The following is a 26,539-nucleotide window of genomic DNA, read 5'->3' on the forward strand; positions in this document are numbered from 1 at the left end:
CGGGGCCTGATGGTTCTGCAGCAGAGCCTGGCTGGGTCGCCATCTGGACGAGAGCCCATGAACAGAAGCTCTATCCAGACGAGACGGAGGTGCTGTTGATAGGTGGCTCCCTTGCTGGAGGGCTGATGTTTGAGCAGTCCTGATGGGGCTGCACTCCCCCTAAAGGACGGGGTTTGGAGTTTGAGGGGGCTTCTGGACCCGCAATTATCCCTGCAGCACCCGGTGGGCTCTGTAGCCAGAAGCACCTTCCATCAGCTTCGGTTGATCGATCAACTTCGTTCCGATCTGGACAGACAGAATCTGAGAACAGTAGTCCAAGTCCCGCTAAACTCTTGGCTTGACTACTTGACGGTGCTTTACGTGGGGCTGCCCTTGAAAATGCTCCGGAAGTTACAGTTCATACAAAACAGAGCCGCACGGCTGCTTACAGGGACTGGCAGCCAAGATCACATCCCGCCAGTCCTGCACAATCCGCTGGCTACCAGCGGTGCTCCAGCCCCCTTCAGGATGCCCGTGCCAGCATACGAAGCCCTGGACGGCTTAAGACCTGAGGATCCGGAGGGACGCATCCACCCATCGCCTCGGGGAAGAGCTTTTCCAGACGTGGCATCTCACTTACGGAATTCGCTCCCCGGAGAAGCGTGCCTGGGGCGATGCTGGGCATGTTTGGGCACCAGGCAAAACCTTTTGCATTCACTCAGGATTTTAATCTTTTATATTGTTATTTTATATTGTGAATTTTATATTGTTATTTTTGTATTTTATTGTATTTTATTTTGTGTTGTGAGCCGCCCCGAGGCTTCGCCAAGGGGCGGCATAGAAATGTTTTAATAAATAAATAAATAAATAAATAAAATAGTGTTTAAGCGGCATTTTATTAATATCCACATCCCAGCCTTCATTTTACTTTCTCTTCTGGTTCCTGTTTTTATTTGTTTTTGTTGGGGTTTTGTATTTATAAAATTTTAAATTCCGTTGTAATTTGTTTTGTTTCTTCTTATTGTTTAATTGCTTGCTTATTTGTTTGTTTTGTTAATCTGAATAGATTGTATTATGTCTGCATTTTATTGTGTATAAACTGTTCAGAGCGCCAGCGTGGCCGAGTATACAAAAAGTTTTACAAAGAAAGAAAGAAAGAAAGAAAGAAAGAAAGAAAGAAAAAGAGAAAGAAGCGGTGCGTGCGTCGCAGCCCCCATGACCAGCAGGATCTGCACTGAGCGAGGCCCCACTTGTGGGGGCCTGCAGGAGTCTTTCAGGAGGGGGGTCGCTGCTGCTCCGTTTTGCTGCTTGCAACCGCTTCCAGCAGCCGGGCGCTTTCCTTGTTGGCGTGCCTGCGTCCTGCGCCAGGCCCAGTGGCAGAGTTCTGCTGGAAATCGCCCTGCTGAGAGGGCTTCGTGGGGCTGCGTGCGGCTCGTTCCAGTCCCCGAAGCAGCCGACTGGGAGGAGGGCGACGAGGGTTGGGGCACCTGGCTGAAGGCTGCTGCAGCACTTCACCTTCATCAAGCGGCTGCCCCCGCATGGGCTACAGTTGCCCAAGTCTGAAACAGGCGGCCTCGAGCCCACCGAGCCACTCTTGGCTACCTCCTTTGCTGAGAATCAGCTGGTGCAGCAACCCACCAGCTGCCCCCTTGGAGCCGCTTCCGGCTTGGCTGCATCTTTCTTCAGCTGCGGTGCCCAGAACTGGACACAGGACTCCAGAAGAGGCCTAACGGGGTTAGATGCAAGAGGAAGCTCTGCAGGAAATGGGCACTGGGGCAAATAGACAAAAGGGTGTACCCGGAGGAGGCCCGTTGCAGAAGGATTCTTAGCAAGGCTAAGGCTGATTACGAGCTGAGACTTGCCAAGGATATCAAGAGCAACAAAAAGGGCTTCTTTCAGCATGTGAATAGGAAGAGGAAGGGGGGACAAGTGGTGGGACCACTAAATAAGGAGGAAGGAGATCCAGTGACTGATATGAGGGAACAGGCACAGATGCTAAATGACTATTTTGCCCCTGTGTTCTCCCCAAAGCAGGACGGGGGAGATCCGCACAGGAAATTAGATGAGGCTGGGGACTTAGGGGCACAGATTAGAGTCACCCCCTTGAAGTCGAGGGGCTCCTCAGGGCATAGGACATTGCAAAGGTGCCAGGCCCTGATGGGTTACACCCAAGAGTACTTAGAGAGTTGGCAGGGGTTCTCTCACGCCCGCTGGCCTCCATTTTTGAGACCTCGTGGAGAACGGGTGAAGTTCCAGAGGACTGGAGGGTGGCATCAGTGGTCCCAATTTTCAAAAAGGGTAGTAGAAGGGACATGGGGAATTACAGACCTGTTAGCCTTACGTCCATTGTAGGAAAAACAATGGAAAGGCCCATAATAGGGAGAGATCTAGTGATGCTAGATAGGGAAGGGAGGCTGACAGCCACACAACACGGCTTCCACAAAAACGGGTCCTGCCAGGCAAACCTTGTGGAATTCTATGACAAGGTTTCGAGATGGCTAGATGGAGGGGATGCAGTGGATGTGGTATACCTGGATTTCAGCAAGGCCTTTGACAAAGTGCCCCATGATATCCTGGTGGAGAAACTGAGGAGTTTTGGGATACACCAAAGCACTGTCAGATGGATTAGGGCATGGTTGACTGACCGAAAGCAGAAGGTAACCATTAGTGGGGAATCGTCGGGATGGCAGCCAGTGACAAGTGGGGTCCCCCAGGGTTCTGTCCTGGGGCTGAGCCTGTTTAATCTTTTCATCAATGACCTGGAAGAAGAGATGAACAGTCTGCTGATCAAATTCGCAGACGACACTAAAACTTGGGCAGTGGCCACAACTAAGGAGCAGGTACTCCAGATCCAAAAGGATCTGGACAGACTATGGAAGTGGGCAGGAGACAACAGGATGGCATTCAATGCGGACAAGTTCAAGGTCTTGCATTTGGGGCATAGGAATAGCTGTCATAAGTGCAGGTTAGGGGACAAGTGGCTGGAGAGCAGCACTTGTGAAAGGGACCTTGGGGTGCTGGTGACTGCAGGCTGAACATGAGCCAGCTGTGCGATGCGGTGGTCAAGAGGACGAACGCCACCCTGGGTTGCATAGCCAGAAGCATGGCTTCTAGATCAAGAGAGGTATTACTGCCACTCTATATGACTCTGATGTGCCTGCAACTGGAGCATTGTGCTCAGTTTTGGGCCCCTCATTACAGAAAGGATATAGCCAGGTTGGAGTCAGTGCAGCGCAGGGCCACAAGGTTGGTGGCCGGTTTGCAGGGGGTGCCGTATGAGGCGAGACTGAGGGAACTGGGTCTCTTCAGCCTGGAGGAGACTCAGAGGGGATCTGTTGGCGACATACAGGTATGTGAGGGGTGTCACACGGAGGTGGGGAGAGACCTGTTCTCCCCTGCAGAGGAAGGCAGAATGTGCCCCAACAGAGCAAAGCTCAGGGAGCCAAGGTTCAACTTGGATGCCAGGAAGCACTTCCTGACAGTCAGGAGCCCAAGGGTGTGGAATGGGCTTCCGCGAGAGGTGCTTGAGGCCCCATCGGTGCGGGTGTTCAAGGATAGGCTGGACGTCCACATGGTGGGCATGTCGTGAGCGGAGCTGGCTGGAGCCGGTGGTCAGACTAGATGGCCCAGGAGGCCCCTTCTGACTCGCTCTGTTTCTATGTTTCTAACCAGGGCTCAGTGAAAGGGAACTAGCAATGATTTGGAAATGTTGCTTTTACTGATGCATCCCAAAATAGCACTGGCCCTTCTCGCTGCTGTATCACATTGCTGGCTCATCTTTAGCCTGTTGTCCACAATTACTCCAAAGTCTGTTTCCTTTGCAGGTCTGTTGAGCCAGGTGTTCCCGATCTTGTGCCAATGCATTTTTCCTGGGTGGAGGACTTGGCATTTGTCCCTACTGATCCGCATTCTGTCGTTTTCAGCCCAGTGTTCAAGTGTGCAAGGAGTGCCCTGGATCTTCATTCTGTCTCCCACAGTGTTCACCATTCAGTTCAGTTTTGCATCATCTGCAAATGCCATCATTGTTTCTTGTACCCCCTCAGCTAAATCATTAATAAAGATGTTGAACAACACTGAGCCCCGGACTGAACCCGGCAGCATCCCACTGATTAGCTCTCTCCAGTTTGAGAAGGTGTCCTTGAATAGCACCCTTTGAGTCCAATTTAGCAGCCCATTTTTGATCCACCTAATAGTTTTTATATCTAGTCAAGTTTTTGCTAATTTACATATCTGAAGGCTCTCAATGGGGCTTCTAAGTTCGTCTTCTTGTATTCCTGTGCAGCTATTGGATGGGCTTCCTCAGGAGGTGGTCGATGTCCCATCGGGGAGCGTGTCCAAGGACAGGCTGGTGGGCATGTTGTGAGCAGAGCTGGCTGGAGCGGGGGTCAGACTAGATGGCCTGGGAGACCCCTTCTGGCTCGCTCTGTTTCCATGTTTCTCTATGTGTCTCTTACATACAGGGTGACTCCAGCTCCCTTTTTGTCCCTTCTGTTTTTCTTGAGCAGGTTGTCTCTATCAGTTGTGGAGTTCCAGCTCTGTAGGGCATCTCAACAGTTTTTAGTTTTCCTAAAAGATCATAATTGCTCTTGCATGCTGTGAGCACCAGTTGGTGTGTTTGCTTCCTATACTCTGGGCATCGGTGTACAGGCAGTGAAGGTCATCCTTGCTGTGCCCTGGTTTTCTTCTTATGTGTTTTCGGAAACAGATCTTAGGCCCTGCTTGAGTTTTCTTCTGGTTGAAATATGTACGTCTTTTTCAGGTGAAGGAATCCCACGCTGCACAACTCCCTCTCCTGCACGTTTCAGTCTGAAGCCCTCCTGATGAATGTTTTCACGCCTGTGCTTTCCGCGCTTTCTGAGGTGCAGCCCATTAGCTGCCTATCGTCTGCCTTCCAGGTGCCTCAGCGTGTGGTCCTAGGACGCAAACCTCTTTTGACATCTCCACCCTCATAGCCAGTCATTCCCTTCAAGGATTTTCTTGCCATATCAGTTTGTTTGTTTGTTTATTTTTGGATTTATACCCTGCCTTTTTCCTACAAAGGGCTCAAGGCAGCTTACATCCTCCTCCTCCTCCATCTTATCCCCACAACAACAACCCTGTGAGGTGGGTTGGGCTGAGAGTCTGTGACTGGCCCAAAGTCACCCAGTTGGCTCCATGGCTGAGCAGGGACTTGAACCCGGATCGCCTGAGTCCCAGTCCCACGCTCTTAACCACCACACCACACTGGCTCTCAAAGTTCTTCTTCCATCTACTGGTCGGACTGGGAAGAAGGCTGCCTGGGCCCGTGTTTTTGATTTTCCTGCCTGGAGCTTCCAAGTTTGACGTTATTTTATCAAAGCTTCTCCTAGCAGTGTTGTTAGTTCTCACGTGGGTGAGCAGGAAGGGGGGGTTGTCAGTGGGTTGTGTTAGATGCAGGAGCTGATTGGTTATACCATGAATCTTGGCCGCAGGGAGAAAAGGGAGCAATTCTATGCATCATCACAACACACCTATTTTTCCATCTTGCACAACAGGGAATCTCCCACAATTATCACTCTTCTTCATTTCCTGTTGCAAACGTTGGTATCTTTTTCCTTACTAGATTGACCTTTTGTCTCTTTTTCAGAGTTACTCAGTGTGGCTGCTGAATCGGACACCAAGAGGGCTCATCAACAGCGCCCTCGCCAGCTGGATGGCGGTAACGAGTGGGTGCCGCCGGGTCAGTCCTGGGCCCAGTGCCTCCCGTCCACCGCCCCGCTGGAGTTTGCTTCTGGGCCTCCCGTCTCAGGGCCTCCTCCGGGAACATCTGGAGGCTGAGGAGTTTGCGAAGGGAGGGCCGCGCCACCCCTGCAGCCCGGCTCCCCTCCCGGCTCGCACGCACGCACGCAGGGGAAGGGCGTACCCGGGGGCCCTTCTTCCCGCAGCATCGCTCAAGCTCTGCGGCAGCCGGAGGGGCCCTGGCGGAGTGCAGCTGGCTGCTCCGAGGCTGCCCCTGGCTGTGGCTGTGCAGAGCAAGCCGCCGCTCCCGCTCCCTCCTGGGCCACCACGAGCCGCCTCCTCCTCCCCGGGCTCCCTCGAGGGTGTCTCAGCCCTTTCCAGGGGTCACCTTCCCATTCTCGCCCCTCGCCCCAGGCCACAGGGGCCCTCGGTCAAAGCTGAGACTTGGGCGCACGCAGAAGTGGGGATCACACAGATGCGGCCCACTCCTCTGGAGACCCCTGAAGCAGAGCAGGAGGGGGGGTTGGGGGCGCTGCTGACTTCTTGCAGGAGTCTTCCGCACCGGGGGTGGGGGGTGGAGGAGGATAGTGCAGCTGCCGGATTAATGTGTAACTGACCCTAGCTGGGAGCGGCCAGCTCAAGCAGGGCACGGGCCTGTGCGGCTTCCGGGGAGCCCGGCATGAAGCCTGCGCGGGGCAGGTCTGTCCAAGGTGGGGGGGGTGGCCCCCGCTTTGGGCAGTGGCAGGGCCGGGGCAGGAGGGCCGACAGAGAGGGCCATGTGGGGGGGATCTTCCTCTGGTGGGGAGCGGTGCCGGGGCCCTGTGGCTTTGTACAGCTGCCTGGATGGGCGAGCGTCGGGGCATCCCTTAGGATGGGGCCGCCCTGCGCCCCACCCGAGGCGAAGCTTGGACGGGATCCTTCCGGAGGGCAAGCCCCGAGCTGGGCTCCACAAAGCAGAAGGAAGGGCGGCTCAGAGCATGGGCAGAGTCCGTGCCCCGGCCAGCAAGCCGTGCCCCTGAGCCGGGGACCAGGCCCAGCCCAGGTCCTTTCTGTCCGGGCGCTTGCGGGGCGCGCGCTTGCACGCCGGTCTGCGGCAGATCCCGACCATGCGCGCGCACGCCGAAGTGGCCGCGCAGCAGCCCCGGCCCGGGCCGCACATCTGCGGAGCCCCGCCCGCGCTGCCAGCCACGGCCGGTAAAGCGAACGCAAGCCGGGCTGGAGCGGGAGGAGGGCGCGATCCGCGGCGGCGGCCTTGCTCGGGCGAGGCCCTCCTGGAGCAGCCGGCGGCCGCGGGCAGGAGGAGGCGCCGGCCGCAGCGGCAGCGGGTCAGCTCTCCGTCGGTCCTTCCCAGGGCCTCGGCCAGAGCGCGCCCGCGCACGCCGGCCGGGGCAGGAGCGGGACGGGAGGCGGCGGTTCGTCCTCCGGTGCCTCCTGGCCCAGGCTCGCCTCGGGCGCGGGTGTGTGCGCGCTCCTCTGCCGCTCGCCAGCGAGGTGCCCCGGCCCCGGGCTCGCCTTCCCGGGCTGCCTCCGGAGCTGCGCCCAGGCACGGCCGGAGGTGGGGCGCAGGACGGAGAGCGGGCTGCCTCGCTGCGAGTCACCCGCCCGGCGTGGGAAGCCTGCGTGGGCGCCCGCGGCCAGCTGGGTGGCCCGGGGCAGGGCCGCCCGCCAGCAGCTCCCGAGGCGGGGGTGCAGATTTGGCCGCCGCCCGCGTCTTGCGGAGCGTTGCGTCCAGGCGCCCGAGACGCGCGCCCCTGCCTGGGGGACTGTCCGGCGAGGTCTCCGCGGCCGAGGTTGCCCGCTTCCGAAAGAGGCGCGCCACTCGCGCGTTGGCTTCTCCCCGCTTAACGCTGCCCCCGCCACGCCGCAGGTTCCTACTCCGGGCAGAGTCGGGGTCCCGCGCGCACCGGTCGGCCCGTCGGTCTCGGCCCCCGGCCAGCGCTCCTGGACGGAGCCTCAGCCCGGCCCCGGTCGATGGCCCGCCGACTTCAGTTCTTCCGCGGCCGCCCGCCCCCACCACGCCGCCCCTGCCGAAATCTGCGCGCGGCGGCGATGCTGCGGGCCGGCCGGTTGCCTAGTAACGCCTCGGCATCCTCTCTGCGCCGAGCGCGCAGGGCAGGCGGGCAGGGCTGGCGGCGGCGGCGGCAGCCTTGCCCGAGCCTCGGCGAGGCGGCGGCACGCCCCCTCCCCCTCCCCCGCCCCACCCCCGGCGCCGGGGTGACTCACTGCCTCCCCGCAGCAGCCCCCCACTCGGCAGCGCGAGCGGCGGCCAGAGCGCAGGCGAGGCGCCATCGGAGCGGGCGACAGGTGCCGCCGGGCTGCCGGGCTGGCGGGCGGGGGGCGGGCGGGGGCGCCGTCGAGGAAGGGCTCCGGGCCTCGCGGGCGGGGGGCGGCGGGGCGCGGCGGGCTCGGGTTGGGCGGGCGCGCCCGGCACCCGAGCGCCGGACGGCCGCCGAGGCTTCTCCGGACGTCTCCCCGCGATCTTCCCGCGCAGAGCCGCCACGAACTCTGCTGCTGCGCCCCGAAGCGCGCGTCGAGCTGCCCAGGCCGGCCATGGACCCGCGGCTGCGCGAGCTGCGTCTCCAGGAGGAGAAGGACTTTCTGGAGAGCGTCGCGCTGCCCCAGCCAGGTAAGGAGGCGCTCCCGCCGGGACTTCTGGGGCCGGGCTGCGATCCAGGAAAGAGGCCCCGGCCGGCGTCGTAGGGACGCGGCTTGGCCAGAAGGAAGGGCCGTATCGCGCCTTTCCCGCGAGGAAGCCCACAGGGTGCCCGAGCCCTTCCGTGGAGTGACACGCCGCAGCAGCCGCAGGCCCTCGGATGCGCAAGAGAACTTCCCGGCGACCACCTGTGTGAGTCATTGCGAGGGCGCCGCAAGGCCGGTGCCTCCTCCACTCGCCATCAGAGGAAATTGCCGGAGGCTGCGCTGCGCGGATCCCTCCGACAAATTTCTCCAGCTTTTCAGGCTGGGCATCCCGTGGCGTTTGCTGGTGCTCGCTCCACCCCGCTGCGCCCCCCTCCTCACCTGGGGCTCTTCTGCCAGGCCTGTGTAGCCGCCGCGGGTGCTCTCCCCCCTGGTTTGGCCGGGCGCCGAGGAGAATGCCGCAGGTGATCTTGGAAGCCCTCCCGCCTTTCCCGTTGCCCTGGCAGCCCTCCCCAAACCGGTGCCACCACCGGGGCACCCTCCCCATCTACCAGGATGCTGCAGCCGAATGCACCTCTGGAGCACCGGCTCCGGCAGGGCCACCCTCGCCGTGCCGTGTGGGGAGAGCAGCTGGCGGCCCCCCACAGGCTGCCATGCCCGGAACAGCCGCACTCGCCCCACCACCGCCGCTACTGCCACGGCTGCGGCCCCACTCCGTCTGGGCTCTGCTGCTCCAGGCACCCCACTTGACTTCGCTGGTTTTAGGATTTCAGCATTGGACACACAGCCCCCCTCCCCCGCCACTGCCCCCCTTTTAGTCACACAGCAGCTCTGTGGGGAGGCCGGACGGGCGGAGAGACATGCGTCCCCCAGTCCGCGTCCAGCGTGCCATCCAGCTGCTCCTCCAGAGGGCATGGAAAACCGCCCCGCTGGCTTCCGTGGCAAGAAGAGCCACATCCAGCCCAAAGAGGGTTCTGGGAAGACCGGTGGGAGCCATGCGCTCCTCCAAGCAAGCGAGCAAGCAAGCAAGCGAGCAGGAGGCTGGCATGATCCGCGGGCGAGGGAGGGCGGGCGGGAGGGCGGGAGGCTGCCGAGGCCAGGCGAGACCCTCTTCCCTCCCCCTCCTCCTTTCTGCAGCTGGAAGTCCTGAGAAGGCTGGAGGGCCTGCTGGTGAGAGCACCCAGCGCCCCTCCCCAGTGGAGGAAGGCAGGGCAGGCTGGAGGGGCCAGGCCATTGTCCCAGAGCCTCTCTGTGTCGGAGGAGACTGGCAGGTGCCGTGCATCCCCAAGTCCTCCAGGTAACTTGATCGCACCTGGCCAGGTGCTGGGGAGCCTCACCAGGGCGGGCAAGGAGGTGGCGATGCTGGTGTGGCTCGACAGAGGGCAGGTGGCAGGCAGGTGGGGGGGGAGATGGATGCAAAGGTGGCCCCACCTGGCGCCTCTCCTCCCTTGCCCCAGGGATGCCACCCTAATCCTGGACGCGGTGAGGCGCAATGAGTTCCTGCGGTGCTTGGGCGACGGGCAGAGCCAGACGCTGGTGGAGAGCTTCACCCCAGAGCAGCGCCAGCCCGGAGAGGCCGTCGTGGCCGAGGGCGAGGAGGGGCACACCATGTACATCGTGGCTGGTGAGGGCCGGCGGGGTGTGGGGCCGGGGCCCCCCCGAGGACCACGAGAGGGCCTGCCTGCCGCCTGCAACGGAGTGCCTTGCTGCTGGGGTGACGCAGCCCGTCCCTCCACTCATCCTCCGGGGCCCCAGCCGGACAGGGGCCTCCTCCCTCCTGCGATGCCGTTGGCCCCCACCGCAGGCCTCAGCCGGGCTCCTTGCAAGTGGGGCGCAGAGACTTTTCCTCTGCCTGCCCGGGGACTCTCGTCCCTCGTGGCGCTGCATGCGCACAACCTAAATCTCCATGCTATTTGTCGGGAGAGAAAGGGGTGAGGAGGTGGGTAACTTGGCCAAGCCTCCCCGGGGAAGACTTCCTTCACAGGTTCCTGTGGTAGGTCCTGCCTTCCGGGGACAGGAGCAAACCCCCCAGCCCTCGCCCCCACCTCCCGGGCCGGCCTGCCCGGTGCTGCTGCAGCTCCTTCCGGTGGGGATGGCGGTCCCCGCACGGGGGCCTCGCCACTGTTCTGCCTTTCCAAGTTGCCCTCCGCCACGTGCCGCTCCAGGGGCTCGTGGGGCTGAGAGCTGCGCTGTGGCAGGCCTGCTTGGTGGGGAACGTTCGGTGGAAACGCCGCTCGCTGGCCTTTTGGGGATGGGGGCACAAGAAGGAGAGGAACCCTCCTCCAGAAAGGGCCTTCAGAGAGCTCAGCTCTGCCCTCTGCCGCGGAGTCGGCTCGGAGAGGGCACTGGCCGATTTCCCTTTCCCGGCTTGCCTGCCGGGTCCCAGGCCCAGCCCAGGGCTGAAAAGCCCAGGCAGACATGGCCGCAGTCGATGGGGAAGGGGCTGCCCCTTCCCCCGCCCCCTCCCCGTGCTCTGTCTGGGCAGGCCCCTGGCAGGTCTCCCTGGGCTGGAGGGCTCCACACAAGGCCGGAGGGGTGCAGGAGGGCAAGTCAGAGCAGGGAGGGCTGCTGAGCCAGTGCAGAGCACCTTCCCAGAGAGCGGTCCTGCCTGGCTGGAGATCCAGCCCCGGCAGGCACTGCCGGTGGCCCCTACCTGGAGCAGCTCCCCCCCACCCGCGGCGGGGCGTGCCGCACGGAGCGCTGCACCCCTGGCGTGCCCGACCCTGGCTCTTTCCTGGGGACCCCCAAAGGCGGCTGATCCCTGGCTGGGGAGGGGCTGAGCCCCGGACAGAACTGGGCTGGCAGAACTGGTCGAGGCTGCTGAGACAGCAGGAGGGGAAGGCAGCCCTCCCCAGGTGGCGCTGCCCCCGCTTTGCGCACGGCACCGGGCTGGGCACAGAGCTTGCCGAGCGGAGGGAGGGGCGGCGGCGTGCTAGGACTCTCCAAACGGTTTGTGGCCGGCGCCACTTGGGCCTCCGTGCCCAGGGGGTCCCCGAATGGGAGCCCGCCCCACCAGACGCACGAGAATCGGAGAGGAAGCCCTCCGCTGCGGTGAAGAGGGTGCTTCGGGGCCGCCCAGCTCACCGCTTGTGGGCCCCGTGCAGCAAGGGCAGCAATGGGGGTGCTTGGAGCCCCCTCCCCTCCCGCCTCCAGCCCCTCGGATCTCCGAGTCTCGCGGAGGCTCCCTCGGGGTGGCCCCTTGGGCCGGTCAGCCCGCAAGCATGCGCCTGGCCAGTGCGGCAGCCCCTGCTCTTGCCTTGCAGCGGGGGAGCTCAGCGTTACGCAGAAGAGCCGCCGGCTCCGTGTGCTGCTGCCCGGGGACGTCTTTGGGGAGCTGGCGGTTCTGTACAACTGCCAGCGCACGGCGACCGTCACGGGTGAGAAGGGCGAGGGTGCGCGCCCCCCCGGCCCTCCCAGCTCTGCCTTGGGGGCCTCTGTGGCGAGGCTCCGGCACACAGCGGCCCAAGCACGGTGCCCCATCTGCTTCTCTGGGGGCCCCGCTCCCCCCAGCCTCCTAGGCAGCTCCTGAGTGGGGGGGCGCTGGGGGGCGGGACCCAGTGAGTGAGTGGCAGCTGCACCTGCCTTCTGAGGCTCGGCCTCGTGCGGAAAATAATGTCGAAATGCTGCCAGAACATCGGGCTCCTGTGGCACCGTGAAAAGATATTCCGGAGTCTTTAATGCGCGCGGCTTCCCCCTGTTGGCCTTGAAACAAAAGCACGATGTGCCCCCCCCCCACAGAACTCGCAGCGATAATTCCATCGCCCTGACTCATAACATTTGATGGCTTGGAAACCTTTCCACCCACTGGAAACAATTAGCGCAAGGGCCAGCGAGGGAGCGCGGAGGGCCCTCCCGCAGCAGCCATGGCCTGTCCGTCCGCGGGGGGGCTCGGCCACTGGCCCCAGGGGCTGGCACCACCTCCGCCTCCTCGGAGCCGGGAGTGCGGGGGGAGACGGCACGGGCCTCGGCGGTGCGGCTTCGCAGTGGGGCCGGGCCTCGCTGGCTCAGTTGCCATGGCGATGGCGCCGCGGCATCCGCTCTCCTCGCGGGCCGCGGGCAGCCTCTGCCTCCCTCATAGCCCAGCCGCTTGCCCCGGGGCCGGGGCCTGCTCCGGACGGGGCGGCCTCCGGGGCAGGCCTTTGTGCTGCCTGCCTTAGCGCCCGGACGACGGCTCTGCCCCAATGGCACGTGCTCCAAAATCCCAACGCCTGGCAGGACTCCGAAGCACTGTGCCGCTCGTGGCCTGCAGCGGCGCTTTCGCTGGCCGACGGCAAAAGAGTTGCCCACGCGGTGCTGGAAATTGCCACCCGGCTCTGCGACACCCTCCTGCTCCGTTCTGGCACTGACGCGTGACTGACACACAGACAGACGTGGGCTCTGTGGGAGGTGGAGGAAGCATTTGGAAGCAGCCCTTTTGGCATCTTTGGGGGAGGGGGCCTCTGCCGGGGCTGCTGTTTGCTCAGCCGAGGGGCAGCGTGTGCACCCCCTCTGTGGAGAACGCCCCCCATTAAGACCAGCTCCTCCTCCCCAGCGCTCACCGTGGTGCAGCTGTGGGCCATTGACCGGCAGACGTACCGCACCATCATCACCGAGAACGCCAAGCGACGGCGGGCCCAGGTCCTGGCGGGCCTCCGAGGGTGAGTGTGCGGGAGCGAGGCCCTGGGGGGCCGGGCAGTGGGGCGCAGGTGGCACACTTCCACGTCGGCTCCCAAACGCTTGGAGGGAGGATGGGGGGCACAGCGGGAAATGCAAGGAGGAGGCAGAGCAGGCAGAGGCAGCTGGGGGGGGGTTGTGGTTGATGCCCCCTGGAGCTGAAGTGCGAGGGGGAAGGAGGGGGCACACGTGGCAGGCCCGTCGTGAGCGGAGCCGGCTGGAGCCGGGGTCAGACTAGATGGCCCGGGGGACCCCTTCTGCCACGCTGTTTCTCTGGGCATCTGCGGAGGGCATCTTGGCACTGCTGCTGGGTGGCTGCGGCAGGGACGAGCAGGGCAGGGAGGCCACTGCTCGGGGGGCCGCGTAGCTCCCGCCACAGAAGGTCCGCCCGGCTCATTCCGTCTCGCTGCCCCTCAGGGTGAAGCCGCTGCAGGGCCTCTCGGAGGCGGCCCTCTCCCAGCTGCTGGACTCTGCGGAGGAGGTAACCCGAGTGCACGCACGTGGCCGCCCCGTGGCGTGGCCGAGGGGGGGGCAGGGTGCCGCACGTGCCCCACGGGCGCTCGCGCAGCAGGGAGGCAGCCTGTGCTCTGTCTGTGCCCCCACAGCGCTCCTTCGCCCGCGGCGAGGTCATCATCCAGGAGGGTGACGAGGGGAGGACCTTCTTCTTCATCCTCAGCGGGCAGGTGGGTCGGCGCCAGCACTCCGCTCCGTCCCCGAACGCGAGTGGCCGAGGCAGGGAGCCCTCGTGGGGGCCCGGAGCCCTCCGCCAACCGACTGCGGGGCAGAGAACAGCTCCTCCGCCACAGGGCCTGCCTCTGCTGGAAGGCCCCGGCCGCTCCCTGCCCACCGGCCCACCAGCCTGGCCCCCTCCCCGCCTGCCGCAGCCCACGGGCCCCGCCTGCACACGGCCCTTCCGGCAGGAGCTGGGAAGGGCCCAGGGCCACGACCCGGCCCTCTGCCCACTCTGCTTGCGGCAGCCGATGGAGTCGGCCAGACGCCCACGGCAGGCGCCCCCACGTCCCGGCGGGTGCAGAACCGCTGCAGGGATGGAAACGGAGGGCGGCCCCCTCCCCTCGGTGGTGCTGTGTCGGGCGCTCACCCCCCCGCCCTGCTTCCCGCAGGTGGAGGTGACGAGGGACGTGGAGGGGCGGGAGGAGCACATCCGAGTGATGAAGGCTGGGGAGCACTTTGGAGAGCTCGCCCTCATCCGGTAAGCTGGGGCAGCGAGGCTGCGGGGGGCCCTGAGAGGCCCCACCGAGGGGGGCGGGAGAGCAGAGAGTCGCAGCGCGAGCCGGAGGCGACGCTCGGGCCCTGCAGGGGCGGCCCAGGGTTCAGCAGGTGGGTCCGGCTGGCCTGGGGCTTCTGGCAGGGCCCTGGATGGACCTCCTGCCGGCCGCCCTCTTGCAGCCCCGGCTGGGCCTCAGCCCCCGCTCAGGCCCGCCCGGCACAGTGGGGCCCCTGGCCGAGGGGCAGCCTGGCTCTCTGGTCCTTCTGAACCGAGGGGCTCGCACAGGGCCTGGGACTGGCTCCTGGGGCCGCCGGAGCGCCCCTTGCCGCCCCTGAAGGACGGCCCCTCCCAGCCTCCCCTCTGCCTGCCCTGCTTTGCCGCCGCCCTTGGGCACGTGTCCTGCAGGTGCAGCTCAACAGCTGCGTGGTGGGGGGGGCCCTCCTCCTATTCACAGGACCCTCACATGGAAGCGCTGGGAGGGAGGGGCCCCCGGCCGTGGGGGGACTTGCTGGTGCCCTGTCCAGACCCTCTCCTGGCATCTTGCTCCCCCCACCCCCAGCTCGGAGTGGGGCCGGGAGACAGAGGACGCTGCTGAAAGAGGCCATCCGTGGCTGAGCTGCCTCTGGGTGGCGGTTCGCCTGCTTCTGCTCCCTCCTCTGACTGCTGCTCTCCCCCCACGGATGTTGCAACCATCCTCCCTTCGATTGCAGCAAAAGAGCGAGGAGCAGCAGGTGGCCAAAGGGGGGGGCCATGAAGGGGCCTTTGGACACGACCCCCCAGAAGCGCCAAAGGGCAGCCGTGCTGCGGAATCGTGGGACAGCAGAGCTGGGAGGGGCCAGAGGGCTGCCGGGTCCCGGCCCCGGCTCAGCGAGGGCTCCCAGTCGCCCCATCCCGTGTGGACGGCTGCCCGGCTGCCTCGCGAGGGCCTCCAGGGCGGGAGAGCCCCCCGCCTCCCCAGGTCATGGGTCCCACTATCATGCTGCTCTCCTGGTCAGCAAGTTGTTGTTGTTGTTGTTATTATTATAACATTTCTATGCCACCCCTTGCCGAAGCCTCGGGGCGGCTTACAACACAATAAGATACATTGAAATACAATAGAACATAATAAATTACCACTAAATACAAAAATACAAAAAATACACTGAGATACAATAATATAAAATTAAAATTAAGAGTATAAAATAAGTAAATAAAGAATATAGGAGGAGAAAAGAGAAGAAAGAAGTTGCCCTGGCCAGATCATATATTTTAACAATTAAAATAATGTTTAAATAAAAAGGTCTTTTTTATTTAAATAAAATAAATGATGTTTAAATAAAAAGGTCTTTTTTATTTAAATAAAATAAATGATGTTTAAATAAAAAGTTCTCCTGTTCTTCAGCCAGAACGTGGGCTCCTGGAACGTGAGCCTGTGATTCCGTGTCCTGCAGGCCGGGGTGGTCGGGAGGAGGCCTCCCCTTCCTCTCTGGGACAGCCCTCCCCGTACTTGTGGGGTGCTCTCCTGCCCCCCCTCAGGCATCTCTCTGGGCTGCCCAGCCCCGGTTCTCGTAGGCTCCCTTCCAAGGCAGATGGGTGGACGGACGCTCCTGGCTGCCAAGGCTCACGGGCTGCCTCTCCAGGCAGTGAGATGAAGCAGCACGCGTGAATCAAAACTGGCGTGTCTTGGCCCACCCAGCAGACAAGATGTTTTCTTTTTTTTAAAGATTTTATTAAGATTTTAAACTAATACCAAAAGCATCAATCATCAAATACATCGGACGCACTGGGTCAGCCCCCTACTCATATTTTTTTAACATTCTATAGTCATATTCAAATCGCTTTATGATAACTTAAAAACATCTTTAAATCTAAGCCAAGTCCCGTTTCTCCAACCAATCATAAAAAAGGTCCCAAGTCTGATAGAAGTCCGTATCTTCTTTCTCCTTCAGTGATAAAGTCAATCTATCCATTTCTGCACAGGCCAGAATCTTTTTTAGAATCAGTTCGTCGGTGGGCAGTTCCTCACTCTTCCAGTGCTGAGCGAATGCAACCCTCGCCGCAGGGATTGCATGCAACATCAAATACATTTCTTGTTTGCTAATATCTTCCGGTATAATACCCAACAAGAAAACTTCAGGTTTAAAGCTAAGGGTTTTTGTAGCATTTCCTCAAGCCATTTATGTATTTTAATCCAATACTTTTTCACATTGTCACAGGTCCACCACATATGGTAAAAAGTACCCAATTTATGTTTACATTTCCAACATCCGTTTGTAGAACATTTCATATAAATGTTCTTTATACAAAGTTGCTAATGTTACCTTAATATTTTTCTCCCATAGCTTTTGCCACTTTTCTAATTCAACATTATATCCAAAATTTTGTGCCCATGTTATCATAGTTTCCTTAACCTGATCCCTTTCCATTTTCCTGTCAAGTAAGAAATCATATAACCTTTTAATCATTTTCTCATCTGTTTTGAGCATCACTTGATCAAATGCTGTTAAATCTTTATAAAACCCCCGTACTTTACAATCTTTAACATATCTCGATTGTATCTGCACCTTATACCACCAAGAGATATTAAATCCCTGTTCTTGTATTTCTTGATCTAATTTCAGGCCTCCATCCTTATCCAAAATATCATCATATCTTATGATCCCTTCAAAATTCAGTGCATTTGGATATACAAAAGCTTCCATACGTAAAAGCCAAATTGGTAGTTTATTATACAGTTTTGACTTTAACTTTTCCCACACTGACATTAGTGATCTTCTAATAAAGTGACTCAGAAAAGACCCATGTGACTTAGCCTTCTCGTACCACATATAATATACATGCCCAACCCATCTGCAAGTCATGACCTTCGAGATACAAGATTCTCTTATTTCGCAGAGTTATCCATCCTTTTAGCCAAGTTAGAACAGACGCTTGATAGTACAACATCCAATCAGGGAGACCAAAACCCCCATTCCCTTTGGCCTCCTGAAGCATTTCTAATTTAATCCTTGGTTTCTTTTTTCTCCAGATAAATCTCGAAATTTGAAAGTTTAGATCATCAAGGGATTTTTTATCAATTTTTGCAGGAAGCATTTGGAGCAAAAACAAAAGCTTAGGTAGTATATTCACTTTAACCAGTGCTATTCTCCCCATCGAAGGCAGGCAGGCCGTTTTCAAGCAGCTTTCCTATTTGTGGATTTAAAGCCCGGGAAGGCCGTGGCAGCATCGGCCGCACCCCAGAGAGGTCACAGCAGAGCCCTTTGCAGGGGAACCCAAAAGCACCGCGTTCCCAGCTTGCTGGGCATCACAGCAGCCCCTGGAAAATGGGTCCTGGTCACGCCCAATTCACAGAGGGTAACGGAGGCGGTCGGGCTTCTTCGGGGCCAGTGGTCTTGCCCACGACAAGGAGCAGTGGGGCCTGACCGCAGGTCACCGGGCTACATCCTGCCCGCTAAATCTGGGGGACACGCGGCGGCTTCCCCCAGGGTGTCGATGCTGGCGGCGAACCCCCTCTTGCTAGGCGGGTGCCCAAGGCGGCCACCGCACCCTCGCCGGGTGGGCCCCGGCGAGCCCCCCGCAGCCCGAGCGCCCCCCGCACGGGCAGCGGCAGCCCAGCCACGGCTGTCCACGGCCGCTGTCCTCACGTGCCCCTTGCATTCCCTTGTGCGCAGCAACATTCGCCGGACAGCCAGCTGCCGGGCCCAGGGCGAGGTCACGTGCATCGCGGTAGCCAAAGAGTGAGTAGCGCGGGGGCCGCCCGTGTGTTTCGGGGGGCCGGGGGGGGGGCTCCTGCGCCGAGGCAGCGAGTGGAAGGGTCCCACAGGGGCTTTGGCTGGGGCCGGAATCGCTGAGCCGGGCCCTGCGCTGAGGGCACCGGTGGGCTGTGCCAGCCACATGGGGCAGAGTGGCGGAGCCAGGGCAGAGGAGTCCAGCCAGCAGCCCTCATGGGGGGAGGTCCAACCGTAGGACATGGGCCAGGCCACGGGGGTCCCCTGCAGTGAGGAGGAGCCCGGGGCGCCTGGGGGCCAGCGAGTCCTTGCGGGAGAAACGCTGCAGCCAGCGGCTGCTTCCGGGCTGCCGTGGCGTCCTCCGCAGCGGGCAGATCCGCCTGAATTTGGGCGAAAACAGGGGGCAGAGTCAACTAGGCCTCTGGAGGCACGAACACGGGAGGGTCGTTCCTGTGGCGAGCTCAAATATTTGCGAGCTCTGAGGGGCCTGCCTGGCCTGTGGGGAGGCCCGATGCTGCTCTGCACAACACCAAGCTTTGCCCTGAGATGTCCATCACGCAGAATCGTGGCCTCTTGCTTGCCTCTAGGCCCCACTGCATGCCCCCCCCCCCCGCACCTCTTCATCCATTTGTTGACATGAGCTGGCAAGTTCATAAGGAGAGGACACTGAAACAGAGAAACAGAGAAACAGAGCGAGTCAGAAGGGGCCTCCCGGGCCATCTAGTCTGACCTCCAGCACCAGCCGGCTCCGCTCACGGCATGCCCACCATGTGCATGTCCAGCCCATCCTTGAACACCCGCACCCATGGGGCCTCAACCACCTCGTGTGGAAGCCCATTCCGCACCCTCAGGGTCCTAAAAGTGCCCAAGGAGGTGGACTTCAGTCCTCAGAAGCTTCTGCCCAGGAAAGCTGGCTGGTCCGCAGGAGCTGTGAGGCTCACGGTGCTGCGTTAAGACGCCATTAACCGAGGCCGCTGAAAATGGCTTCGGAAAGGCCTCGCTCGCAATCCGTGCTCATGGGCTTCTTTGGACCCCCCACGTCTGCTGCTGCAGCAGGTCTGGCAGGTTTCTGACTCACGCGGAACATGCAAGCCCCATTGGCCTAGGGAAGAAGGCGAGCCAAGCTTGTGGCTGCCAACTCGCCGCTTGCGAGCTCTCCGGGCCCCGAAAGAACAGCCTGCGGTCCTCAGCCAAAGCTGTGAATCGACAGTTGGCTTCCTCAGGTTTTGCGCTCGCATAAAACCTCTCCGGCCTCCAGGCCCAGTCCAGCTGGCCCACAGCCTGAAGAGGGTGCGAAGGGGTGAAGCAGAAGTATTGCCGTTGCAGCTGCCCCTGTTCTGCCATCGTCATCATCATAATCGCATTTTCTAGCAAACATTCAGAAACATAGAAACACAGAATCAGAGGAAGTCAGAAGGGGCCTCCCGGGCCGTCTGGTCTGACCCCGGCTCTAGCCATGACGGAGCTCATGGGGGCTTGGAGGGGCTCCCAGTCCTGGCCAGGGCACGGCACAGAACTCTTTTGCACATGGTCCAAGCGCTGCCCCCCGTACACCCAGATAGTGGCCCCCCCACCCGGGCAAAGATGCCGCCAGAGGGGGTGCCACTGGAAGAGGGGGCAATCTGGAGCAGGAAAAGCTGGACAGTCCATGCCCTCTGCTCAGACAGCCCCCGCCTAAAGCTGTGCTAGTTTCTTCGCCGCTTTTGGGGTTCTCCCATCGGCATGTAACTCAGTCCCATGTTCTGGTGTGCAAAATGCAGCTCCGTGTTTTACAAGGCCCCGTTGAGATAAAAATTCCTGCCGTGAGTTCGGAAGCGCCACTTCCACAGCTGCTTTGGCCTCGATGGGGGAGGGTCTGTTGTCCCCGAGGCCCCCTCCCATGGGGGGAGGGGAGGGCTCTGGGTGGTGCCCCAGGCTGGGCTCCTGCTGACGGCCGCCCTCTCTTGGCTTCCCCCACAGAGACTTCCAGGAGCTGAGTCCAATGTGTGCGCGCGAGCCGTAAGTAAAGGCCGCCGGCAGCGGTGGGGGCAGCCGCGGGCGCCTCTGCGCGGGGTTCCCAGGCAGCCACTGGGTGGGCACTGCCATTGCCCTCCCCCGCAACTGAAGCTGCGCCCGGCCCCCAGCCAGGTGCGCGGGCAAGCCGGGAGAACGCGCGGCCACCGCAGCACACGGCTGCCCAAAGCCGGAGCCCTTGAGGCAGCAGAAGCACCCGGAGCGATCGCAGCAAAGTGGAGGCTGCACACATGCCAGAGCGGCCACAGGCCTCATTTGCGCGGCTCTGAGACGGGGGGGGGGGGGCTGACGTGGGTAACCAAGGGGCTGGCACGGCCGGCGCTTGGCCACAGAGTGGCCCGGGCGCGAAAGGCTGGCGAGGGGGTTGCCGGCACGCGGCCTCCATGTCCTTCCACGCGGCGCCTGCTCTGGGGCTGACGGGTGTTTGGGGTGGACCCAGGGCTTAGTGGGGGGCTCGCGCCCCCAGCAGCAGCCACTGCCCGCCTCTTGCGGCGACGGTCGCGCTGGGCCACGCGCTCTCTGCCCTTGGGGGCACGCAGCCCTCTTGCTGGGTGGGCAACAGAACGCGGGCAGTGGAGCCGAAGCGTCTCTCCTCCTGTTCGCCGTCCACCAAGGCACCAGGGTGGACCCCAGGAATGTTGAGATTTCAGAAGTGGGACACGAGCCGGGCTTGCCTATTTCCTCCTCGCGAGCACGAGGTGGGGCAGCTCTGAGCGAAGCCCACTGCAGCGCTACAGAGCCCTCCGACAGCCCCGGCCAGCTCCTGCCGCCCACCTCTGGCCCGGGGGCCGCCTCAAGCCTGCCCCACCGCAGCTTGGTGACGCCGCCCCTCACAGGGCGCTCGCTGGGCTCCGGGGCTCACAGGCGTCTCGCGGCCATTCTGGCTGCTCCGGGTTTCCTGCCGGTCCCTCTGGGGTCCAGCCGGGCTGGCCGGCACGCCTTGCCCTCCCGCAGGCTTTGCTCCACGAAGGGCCGTGGAGGGAGCTTGGTGCCGTGCTGAGGAGGAGCCCCCGGGGGCTGCAGCCCTGGGACTGGGGGGTGTGAGGGCCGCACGGCTCCTGCACCCACCCAGCGGGTGGGAGGGCAGGCTTGAGCTGGCACCTCACAGAGGCCCAGAAGAGCAGAGCTGGACGGGTGGAGGGCCGTGGGTCCAGCCCCCTGCTCAGGGCAGGACGCCCAGTGCCCGCACCCCCCAGAGGGCTGTCCAGGAAGGGCTGCCCCAGTTGCTGCGGAGCTGCCTGGGCCCGGGAAGAGGCGTTTCCGTGCCAGGAGCCCGGAAGAGGGGCGCTCGGCTCCGCTCACTCCTCCTTTCGTTCCCTCCTCCGCTCCACAGGGAAGTGGCTGTGCAGGAAGCCCCCCAGCTCCCGGAGGCCAGACGGTGAGTGCACCTGCCCAGGCCCGCCCTGCCGGGTTCCCTGTGTGGCTCCGGGCAGCCCTCCCTGGGGGGTGGGCATGGCCGCCGGGCCCTCTGCTTGGACCCTGGCCTGGGCCTCCCGGCCGGGCTCCTGTTGCCAGGCTTTGCCCGCACGGCCACCCGCGTTGGACCTCCGTCTGTGCTGGGGCAGCGCGTGTGGCTAGTCCAGCCCCCAAGGCAGGCCGGTGCACGCCGTGGGGCAGCCCTGCATGGCTTATCGCAGCCCGGAGGGGGGGCCCCACAGCCCAGCAGCGCGCCGTGGCTGACTGGAGCCGCAGCGAGCACGTGGAGCTCTCTGGCACTCCGCCTTGTCCCCACCTCTGAAGCCGGCCTGCACCCCAGCACCTCTGGGGAGGCGGCCCCAGAGCGGGAGCGGGGGCCATTCCCTGGAGGAGGGGTGGGGCAGGGCTCGGGCTGGGGCTGCCGGCACTGCTGAGCCTTCTGAGCGGGAGTTGTAGAAACACAGGAACAGAGCGAGTCAGAAGGGGGTCCCCTGGGCCATCTAGTCTGACCCCCGGCTCCAGCCAGCTCTGGAGGCCTGCAGACCAGTGGAGGTGCCCCTACCCTCCTTGTGGCCAAGCGGGGCGACCCGCTCCGTTCGAACCAGAGGCTGGTGCTCCTGTGGCCTCTGAGCCGTCACCGCTGTGCTCTCCCTGTGTGGGAGTCTCTCCTGTGGCTCGGCCCGACATCTTACGGCTGAAGCTGCCGGGGAGGGGGGGCAGCCCGGGAAGGCTGCTTGCCCACCTCTCTGCAAGCCAGCCCACGTGTGCCAGAGAGCGCCGGAGGGCCCGTGCAAAGCTGCAGGAGACCAGCCGGTGTGGCCTCCAGGTCAGGACTGGCCATCCCAGCCGAGTCCCGGGGCAGCGGGGTTGCAGGGTTGCAGAGCCTGCGGCATGCCGGCCAGGGGCTTCCGGAGCCGGAGCCGTCCGGAGAGTCTTGACTGGGCGATGCCTGGAGGAAGGGCCCCGCCAGCCAGAGGGGGCTGCTCGCGGCTCCTCCGTGGGCGCCTGTGCTCGGGGCAGAAGCCGGGTGCCTGAGCCCCCTCCCACGGCAGCCGGGCGCCTGAGCCCCCTCCCCGGCTCCGGGCTGCCTCCTTCACTGGGGCCGCACGCCTGCATGCCCCACGGCTGAGGAGCTGGGTGGGCGGGGGTCCTACACCCCTCCTGCGGGGGGTCCGGGGGCCACAGGGTCGCCACCACGTGAGTGGACAGGAGCCCTGCGGAGCTGGGAGCCACCTTGCCATGGCGGCCACACTTGGAGGGTTGGAGGGCCCCCGCGCAGCCCCCCAGCCTGGCCCGGCCCGGCCCTCACGCCTCTCCCTGTGCTTCCCTCTCACAGCGGTTCCCTCCTGGAGGGGCCGCCCACCCCCCCGCTGCTGCAGGACCTGCTTCCGGTTTGCTACGAGGAGGGAGAGCAGCAAGGGCAGCCCGTGGTGTTGGGCACCGGGGGCTTCGGCACGGTGGAGCTGGTAAAGCGCGGGAATGGGGGGGAGCCCCGCTTGGGTGGGGGGCATCTGCTGCAGCCCCTGTGGACTCTCGCACTCTGTCGTGGACCCCCAAGTCTTGGCCCCGGGGAGCCTCCAGGGTTGTCTGCTTCCCAGGTCGAGCCTCATTTTCCCTGGGCAGCAAGAGCACGAGAGCCCCTGGGGCCCCCCTCCCCTGGCACTGCCCCCCTGCCCTCCCCTATCAGGTCTGCAGCCAGCCTGTGGCCCCCAGGTGCAGTGGAGGGTCAGGGAGGCTCTAGAGAGGCAGCGCAGCGGAGTGGTTAGAGCTTTGGGCTGGGGCTTGCGAGATCTGGGCCCACTTGGCCATGAGGCGTCCTGGGCTGCTCTGGGCCCACTGCTGGCTCTCAGCCTCGCCTACCTCACAGGGGTGTCGCAAGGATCAAAAGGAGAGGAGGAGACCTCATGAGCTGCCTGCGGTTCTTGAGGGAGGCAGAGGGCGCATGCCGGGTGGTTGCCCCTCCCCCCCGGGCCGGGGGGCAGCAACACGTCCTTCCTGCAGTGCGCACCCCACGCCGCTGCCCCTCGTGCTGGCAGGGGCCTTGGGGGCAGGGGTGGGCCGGGGGGGCAGTCTCCCCAGCCCAGCCCTTCGGACACCTCCTTTCCCCCGGGGCCTCTGGGCCCAGGGCCTCCTCGTGGCCACCCCCAGGGCACAGGGGGCGCCGGCGGCCACGGCCCTCCACTCAGCCGGCCCTCCCGCAGGTGCGGAGCGTGGACGCCGGGGGGCCGGAGCGCCTCTTCGCCCTCAAGCGGCTGCGCAAGGACCGCGTGGTGGAGAAGCGCCAGCAGGAGCACGTGCTCATGGAGAAGAAGGTGCTGCAGCAGAGCCACTGCCCCTTCATCGTCAGGTGGGCCCCTCACCGGGGCGTGGGAACCCGTGCCCGGGCGGGACCTCCGGCCAGGGGACTGACGGCCCTTCTCTGCCCCGCCAGGCTCTTCGCGACCTTCCGGGACAGCCGCCACGTCTACCTGCTGCTGGAGTTCTGCCAGGGAGGAGAGCTTTGGGCCAAGCTGCGAGAGGCGTACGGAGAGGGGCTGCGGGGGGGGTGAGGGGGGGCCGGCACAGGGCACGGGCACCAGGGAGCTTTGGCCCACCCCGGCCCTGGGCTTGTGCCCCCTCCTGCCCCATGGAAGCCCACCCTTGATAGGGCGCTGCCCCTTCTTGGCCTGGTTCTCCCCTGCCGGGAGCCCGGGGGACCCTTCCCGGCTGGGCTGGGGCCGTCAGGGACAGTCTCCATCGGCCCCCCGAGTCCCCAGACACCCCACCCCCCATCCATTTGATGGTTTCAGGGCTTCTGCGCAGGCTCCCTGCCCCCCCACCCCCCGGCTCTCCTGGGAGCCTTCAGCTACACGGTGAAGCTTCAGCTCCCACTTGGATTTTGGCCCACCTCTTGTGCCTTCAGTCCCACCCGCCACTAGAAGCTGACCTGACCTTTCGCCCCAGCCTCGCCACATCTGATCGACTCCTGCCGCCTTCCCGTAAGGAGGGCTTTCTGCCAGTGCCTGGCCCTCGGGACGATCGGGAGGCATTACCAGCCCCAAACACATACATACATACATACATTTATTTATTTATGTAAAACATTTCTATGCCGCCCCATTCACCGAAGCCTCTGGGCGGCTCACAACATACAATTAAAATATAATACATTCAAAATATAAAACAAATTAACAATATGCAGGGGGCAAGAACCCCGCGGCTCTGTCAGGCCCCGGGCCATCCAGGTCTTGGGGCCGGCCGGGCCCCGGGGCTGTGGAGGGCAGGGACCGGGCCTGGGCTCCCCCGAGTGACACCCGCTTGCGCCCGCAGCCGCTGCTTCCCGGAGCCCGTGGCGGTCTTCTGCGCGGCCTGCGCGGTCGAGGCCTTGGAGCACCTGCACCAGCGGGGCATCGTGTACCGCGACCTGAAGCCCGAGAACCTCATGCTGGACACCAAGGGCTACGTCAAGCTGGTAACGGGGGGAGCAGGCAGGGGCACGGCTGCTTTCGGGGGCTGCTCTGACTCCCGGATGCAAGCCGCCGGAGCCCCCCCTGCAAGGAAGGAGGGCTGCCCCAGCCTGCTTGGGGAGTGGCGGTCCCACACAGGCATGAGTGCTGGGCCCGATGCCTCGGACCACCCCCGGGGCTGCTGGGAAGGCTCGGCTGGCCGCGGGGCAGTGTTGAGCGCCACGGGGCAGCCTGGCCCCCTCCCGGGAGTGGCGGGAGGCAAGATTGTGGGAGAAGCCTTGCTGCATGGGCCCCCCGACCCAGGGCCCACTGCCCCCCGGCAGCCAGAGAAGCAGGCGGAAGGCGATACCGCCCCCGCCCCCCGGCAGCAGCAGCCCGCACGAGGCAAGCCGTCCCACCCGAGGGGGCCCTCCTGGGGGCAGGGCACCCCGGGGGCGTGGGCTGGGCCTCGTGCCCCCCCAGCAGCTCCAGCAGCCAGTCGCTTTGCAGGTGGACTTCGGCTTCGCCAAGGCCCTGAAGCGTGGGGAGAAGACCTACTCCTTCTGTGGGACTCCCGAGTACCTGGCCCCCGAGATCCTGCGCCACGAGGGCCACGACTATGCCGTGGACTTTTGGACGCTTGGTGTGCTCATCTTTGAGATGCTTGTAGGACGGTGAGGTCTCCCCCCACATCTGCCCCAAAACAGGCCAGTTTGGCATGATTCTTCCTGGGTGCCCGCGCCCCCCTTCCTTGTTCCTCACTCCTGGGGCCACGCGGATCCTAAGGCTGTGCCGGAGCGGGATCAGCTGGCTGCCTCAGGGAGCCACCTAGGGGCGTCCTCCCACCGAGCAGCGCCCTTCCAGCCTGCCCCGGGTGCCGGGGAGGGGGTCGGTCTGCCCTCCGGCAGTGCTCAGCCCCCTGGCTTTTCCTCTCGTTCTCCATCACAGCCCCCCATTCCACAGTGCTGAACCCCAGAAGATGTACAGCAAGATCATGGAGGGCGTCTTCTCCTTCCCCGTCTCTGTGAGCGAGGCCGCCTGCTCCCTCGTGGCTCGGCTTTGCAGGTGGGCGCCTGCCAGGACCAGCCCTGGGCGGCCAGGAAGGCAGCCAAGCTTGGGGCGCATGGGCTGAGCCAGGAGGGAAGATGGGGCAGGCTGGCCGGGGAGCGAGGGCAGGTGGGGTGCCACGGGGCAGGGAGGACGGAGGGGGCCGGGGCAAAGGTCTGGCTGCTGCCCTTCGCCATGGCGGCCTGGCAGATGCCTCCACGGAGCCCCCTGGAGGGCAGCAGCGACTGGCCCGGGGGGGGGGGGGGGGGGGGGGGGGGGGGGGGCAAAGCCATGTGGGCCGGTGGCCGCTGACCGCCTCCGCCAGCCTGTGCCCAGTTTGCTCCTGGGGCTGCTCGGCCGGGTGCCGTCGCTGCCCCTTGTGAGAGCGGTCACCATCGCTAGTGACACACGGGTGGAGAAAGGCGCCTCGCCAGCCCTGCCCGCCCAGGGCTCCCCCTCAGAGGCGCCACGGGGCTCCCTGCTTTCCTGTCACTTCACGATGGACTCCCAGGGCGGGGCTCCCCTTTTCCGCCGCAGCTGCACGCTGGGGGGACCCTTCCTCAAGCAGCCCAGCACAGCCCACGAAGATGCCTCTCCTGGGCAGTCCCCCGGCTCGGCTCCCCCAGCCTAGGGGGGATGCTCTGCCTCGGCCTGTGCCGCTTCCCGTTCTCTCGGGCCGAACGTCAGTGGCCATTTTGCAGCAAGACTGGATTCAATCCTCAGACTCGGCCAGTGGC

At 63.3% G+C, this 26,539-nt stretch overlaps 1 protein-coding gene across 1 annotated transcript in view; it reads left to right on the forward strand.

Moving 5' to 3' along the window:
* Positions 1-8,226: 8,226 nt before the first annotated feature.
* Positions 8,227-26,539, forward strand: part of LOC123018727 (cGMP-dependent protein kinase 2-like) — a 19,889-nt gene continuing 1,576 nt past the window's right edge. The window contains exons 1-17 of the mRNA XM_044421061.1: positions 8,227-8,302; positions 9,451-9,610; positions 9,771-9,937; positions 11,577-11,690; positions 12,845-12,950; positions 13,384-13,447; positions 13,572-13,649; positions 14,088-14,176; positions 17,845-17,910; positions 19,861-19,899; positions 21,248-21,292; positions 22,667-22,796; positions 23,532-23,677; positions 23,762-23,851; positions 24,640-24,781; positions 25,266-25,429; positions 25,704-25,820. Of these exons, the coding sequence (XP_044276996.1) occupies positions 8,227-8,302; positions 9,451-9,610; positions 9,771-9,937; positions 11,577-11,690; positions 12,845-12,950; positions 13,384-13,447; positions 13,572-13,649; positions 14,088-14,176; positions 17,845-17,910; positions 19,861-19,899; positions 21,248-21,292; positions 22,667-22,796; positions 23,532-23,677; positions 23,762-23,851; positions 24,640-24,781; positions 25,266-25,429; positions 25,704-25,820 (1,793 nt within the window). The remainder of the gene's footprint in view (positions 8,303-9,450; positions 9,611-9,770; positions 9,938-11,576; positions 11,691-12,844; positions 12,951-13,383; positions 13,448-13,571; positions 13,650-14,087; positions 14,177-17,844; positions 17,911-19,860; positions 19,900-21,247; positions 21,293-22,666; positions 22,797-23,531; positions 23,678-23,761; positions 23,852-24,639; positions 24,782-25,265; positions 25,430-25,703; positions 25,821-26,539) is intronic.

Source organism: Varanus komodoensis, unplaced genomic scaffold (assembly GCF_004798865.1).
Source record: "Varanus komodoensis strain SLA01 unplaced genomic scaffold, ASM479886v1 scaffold114, whole genome shotgun sequence".
Classification (NCBI taxonomy): Eukaryota; Metazoa; Chordata; class Lepidosauria; order Squamata; family Varanidae; genus Varanus; species Varanus komodoensis.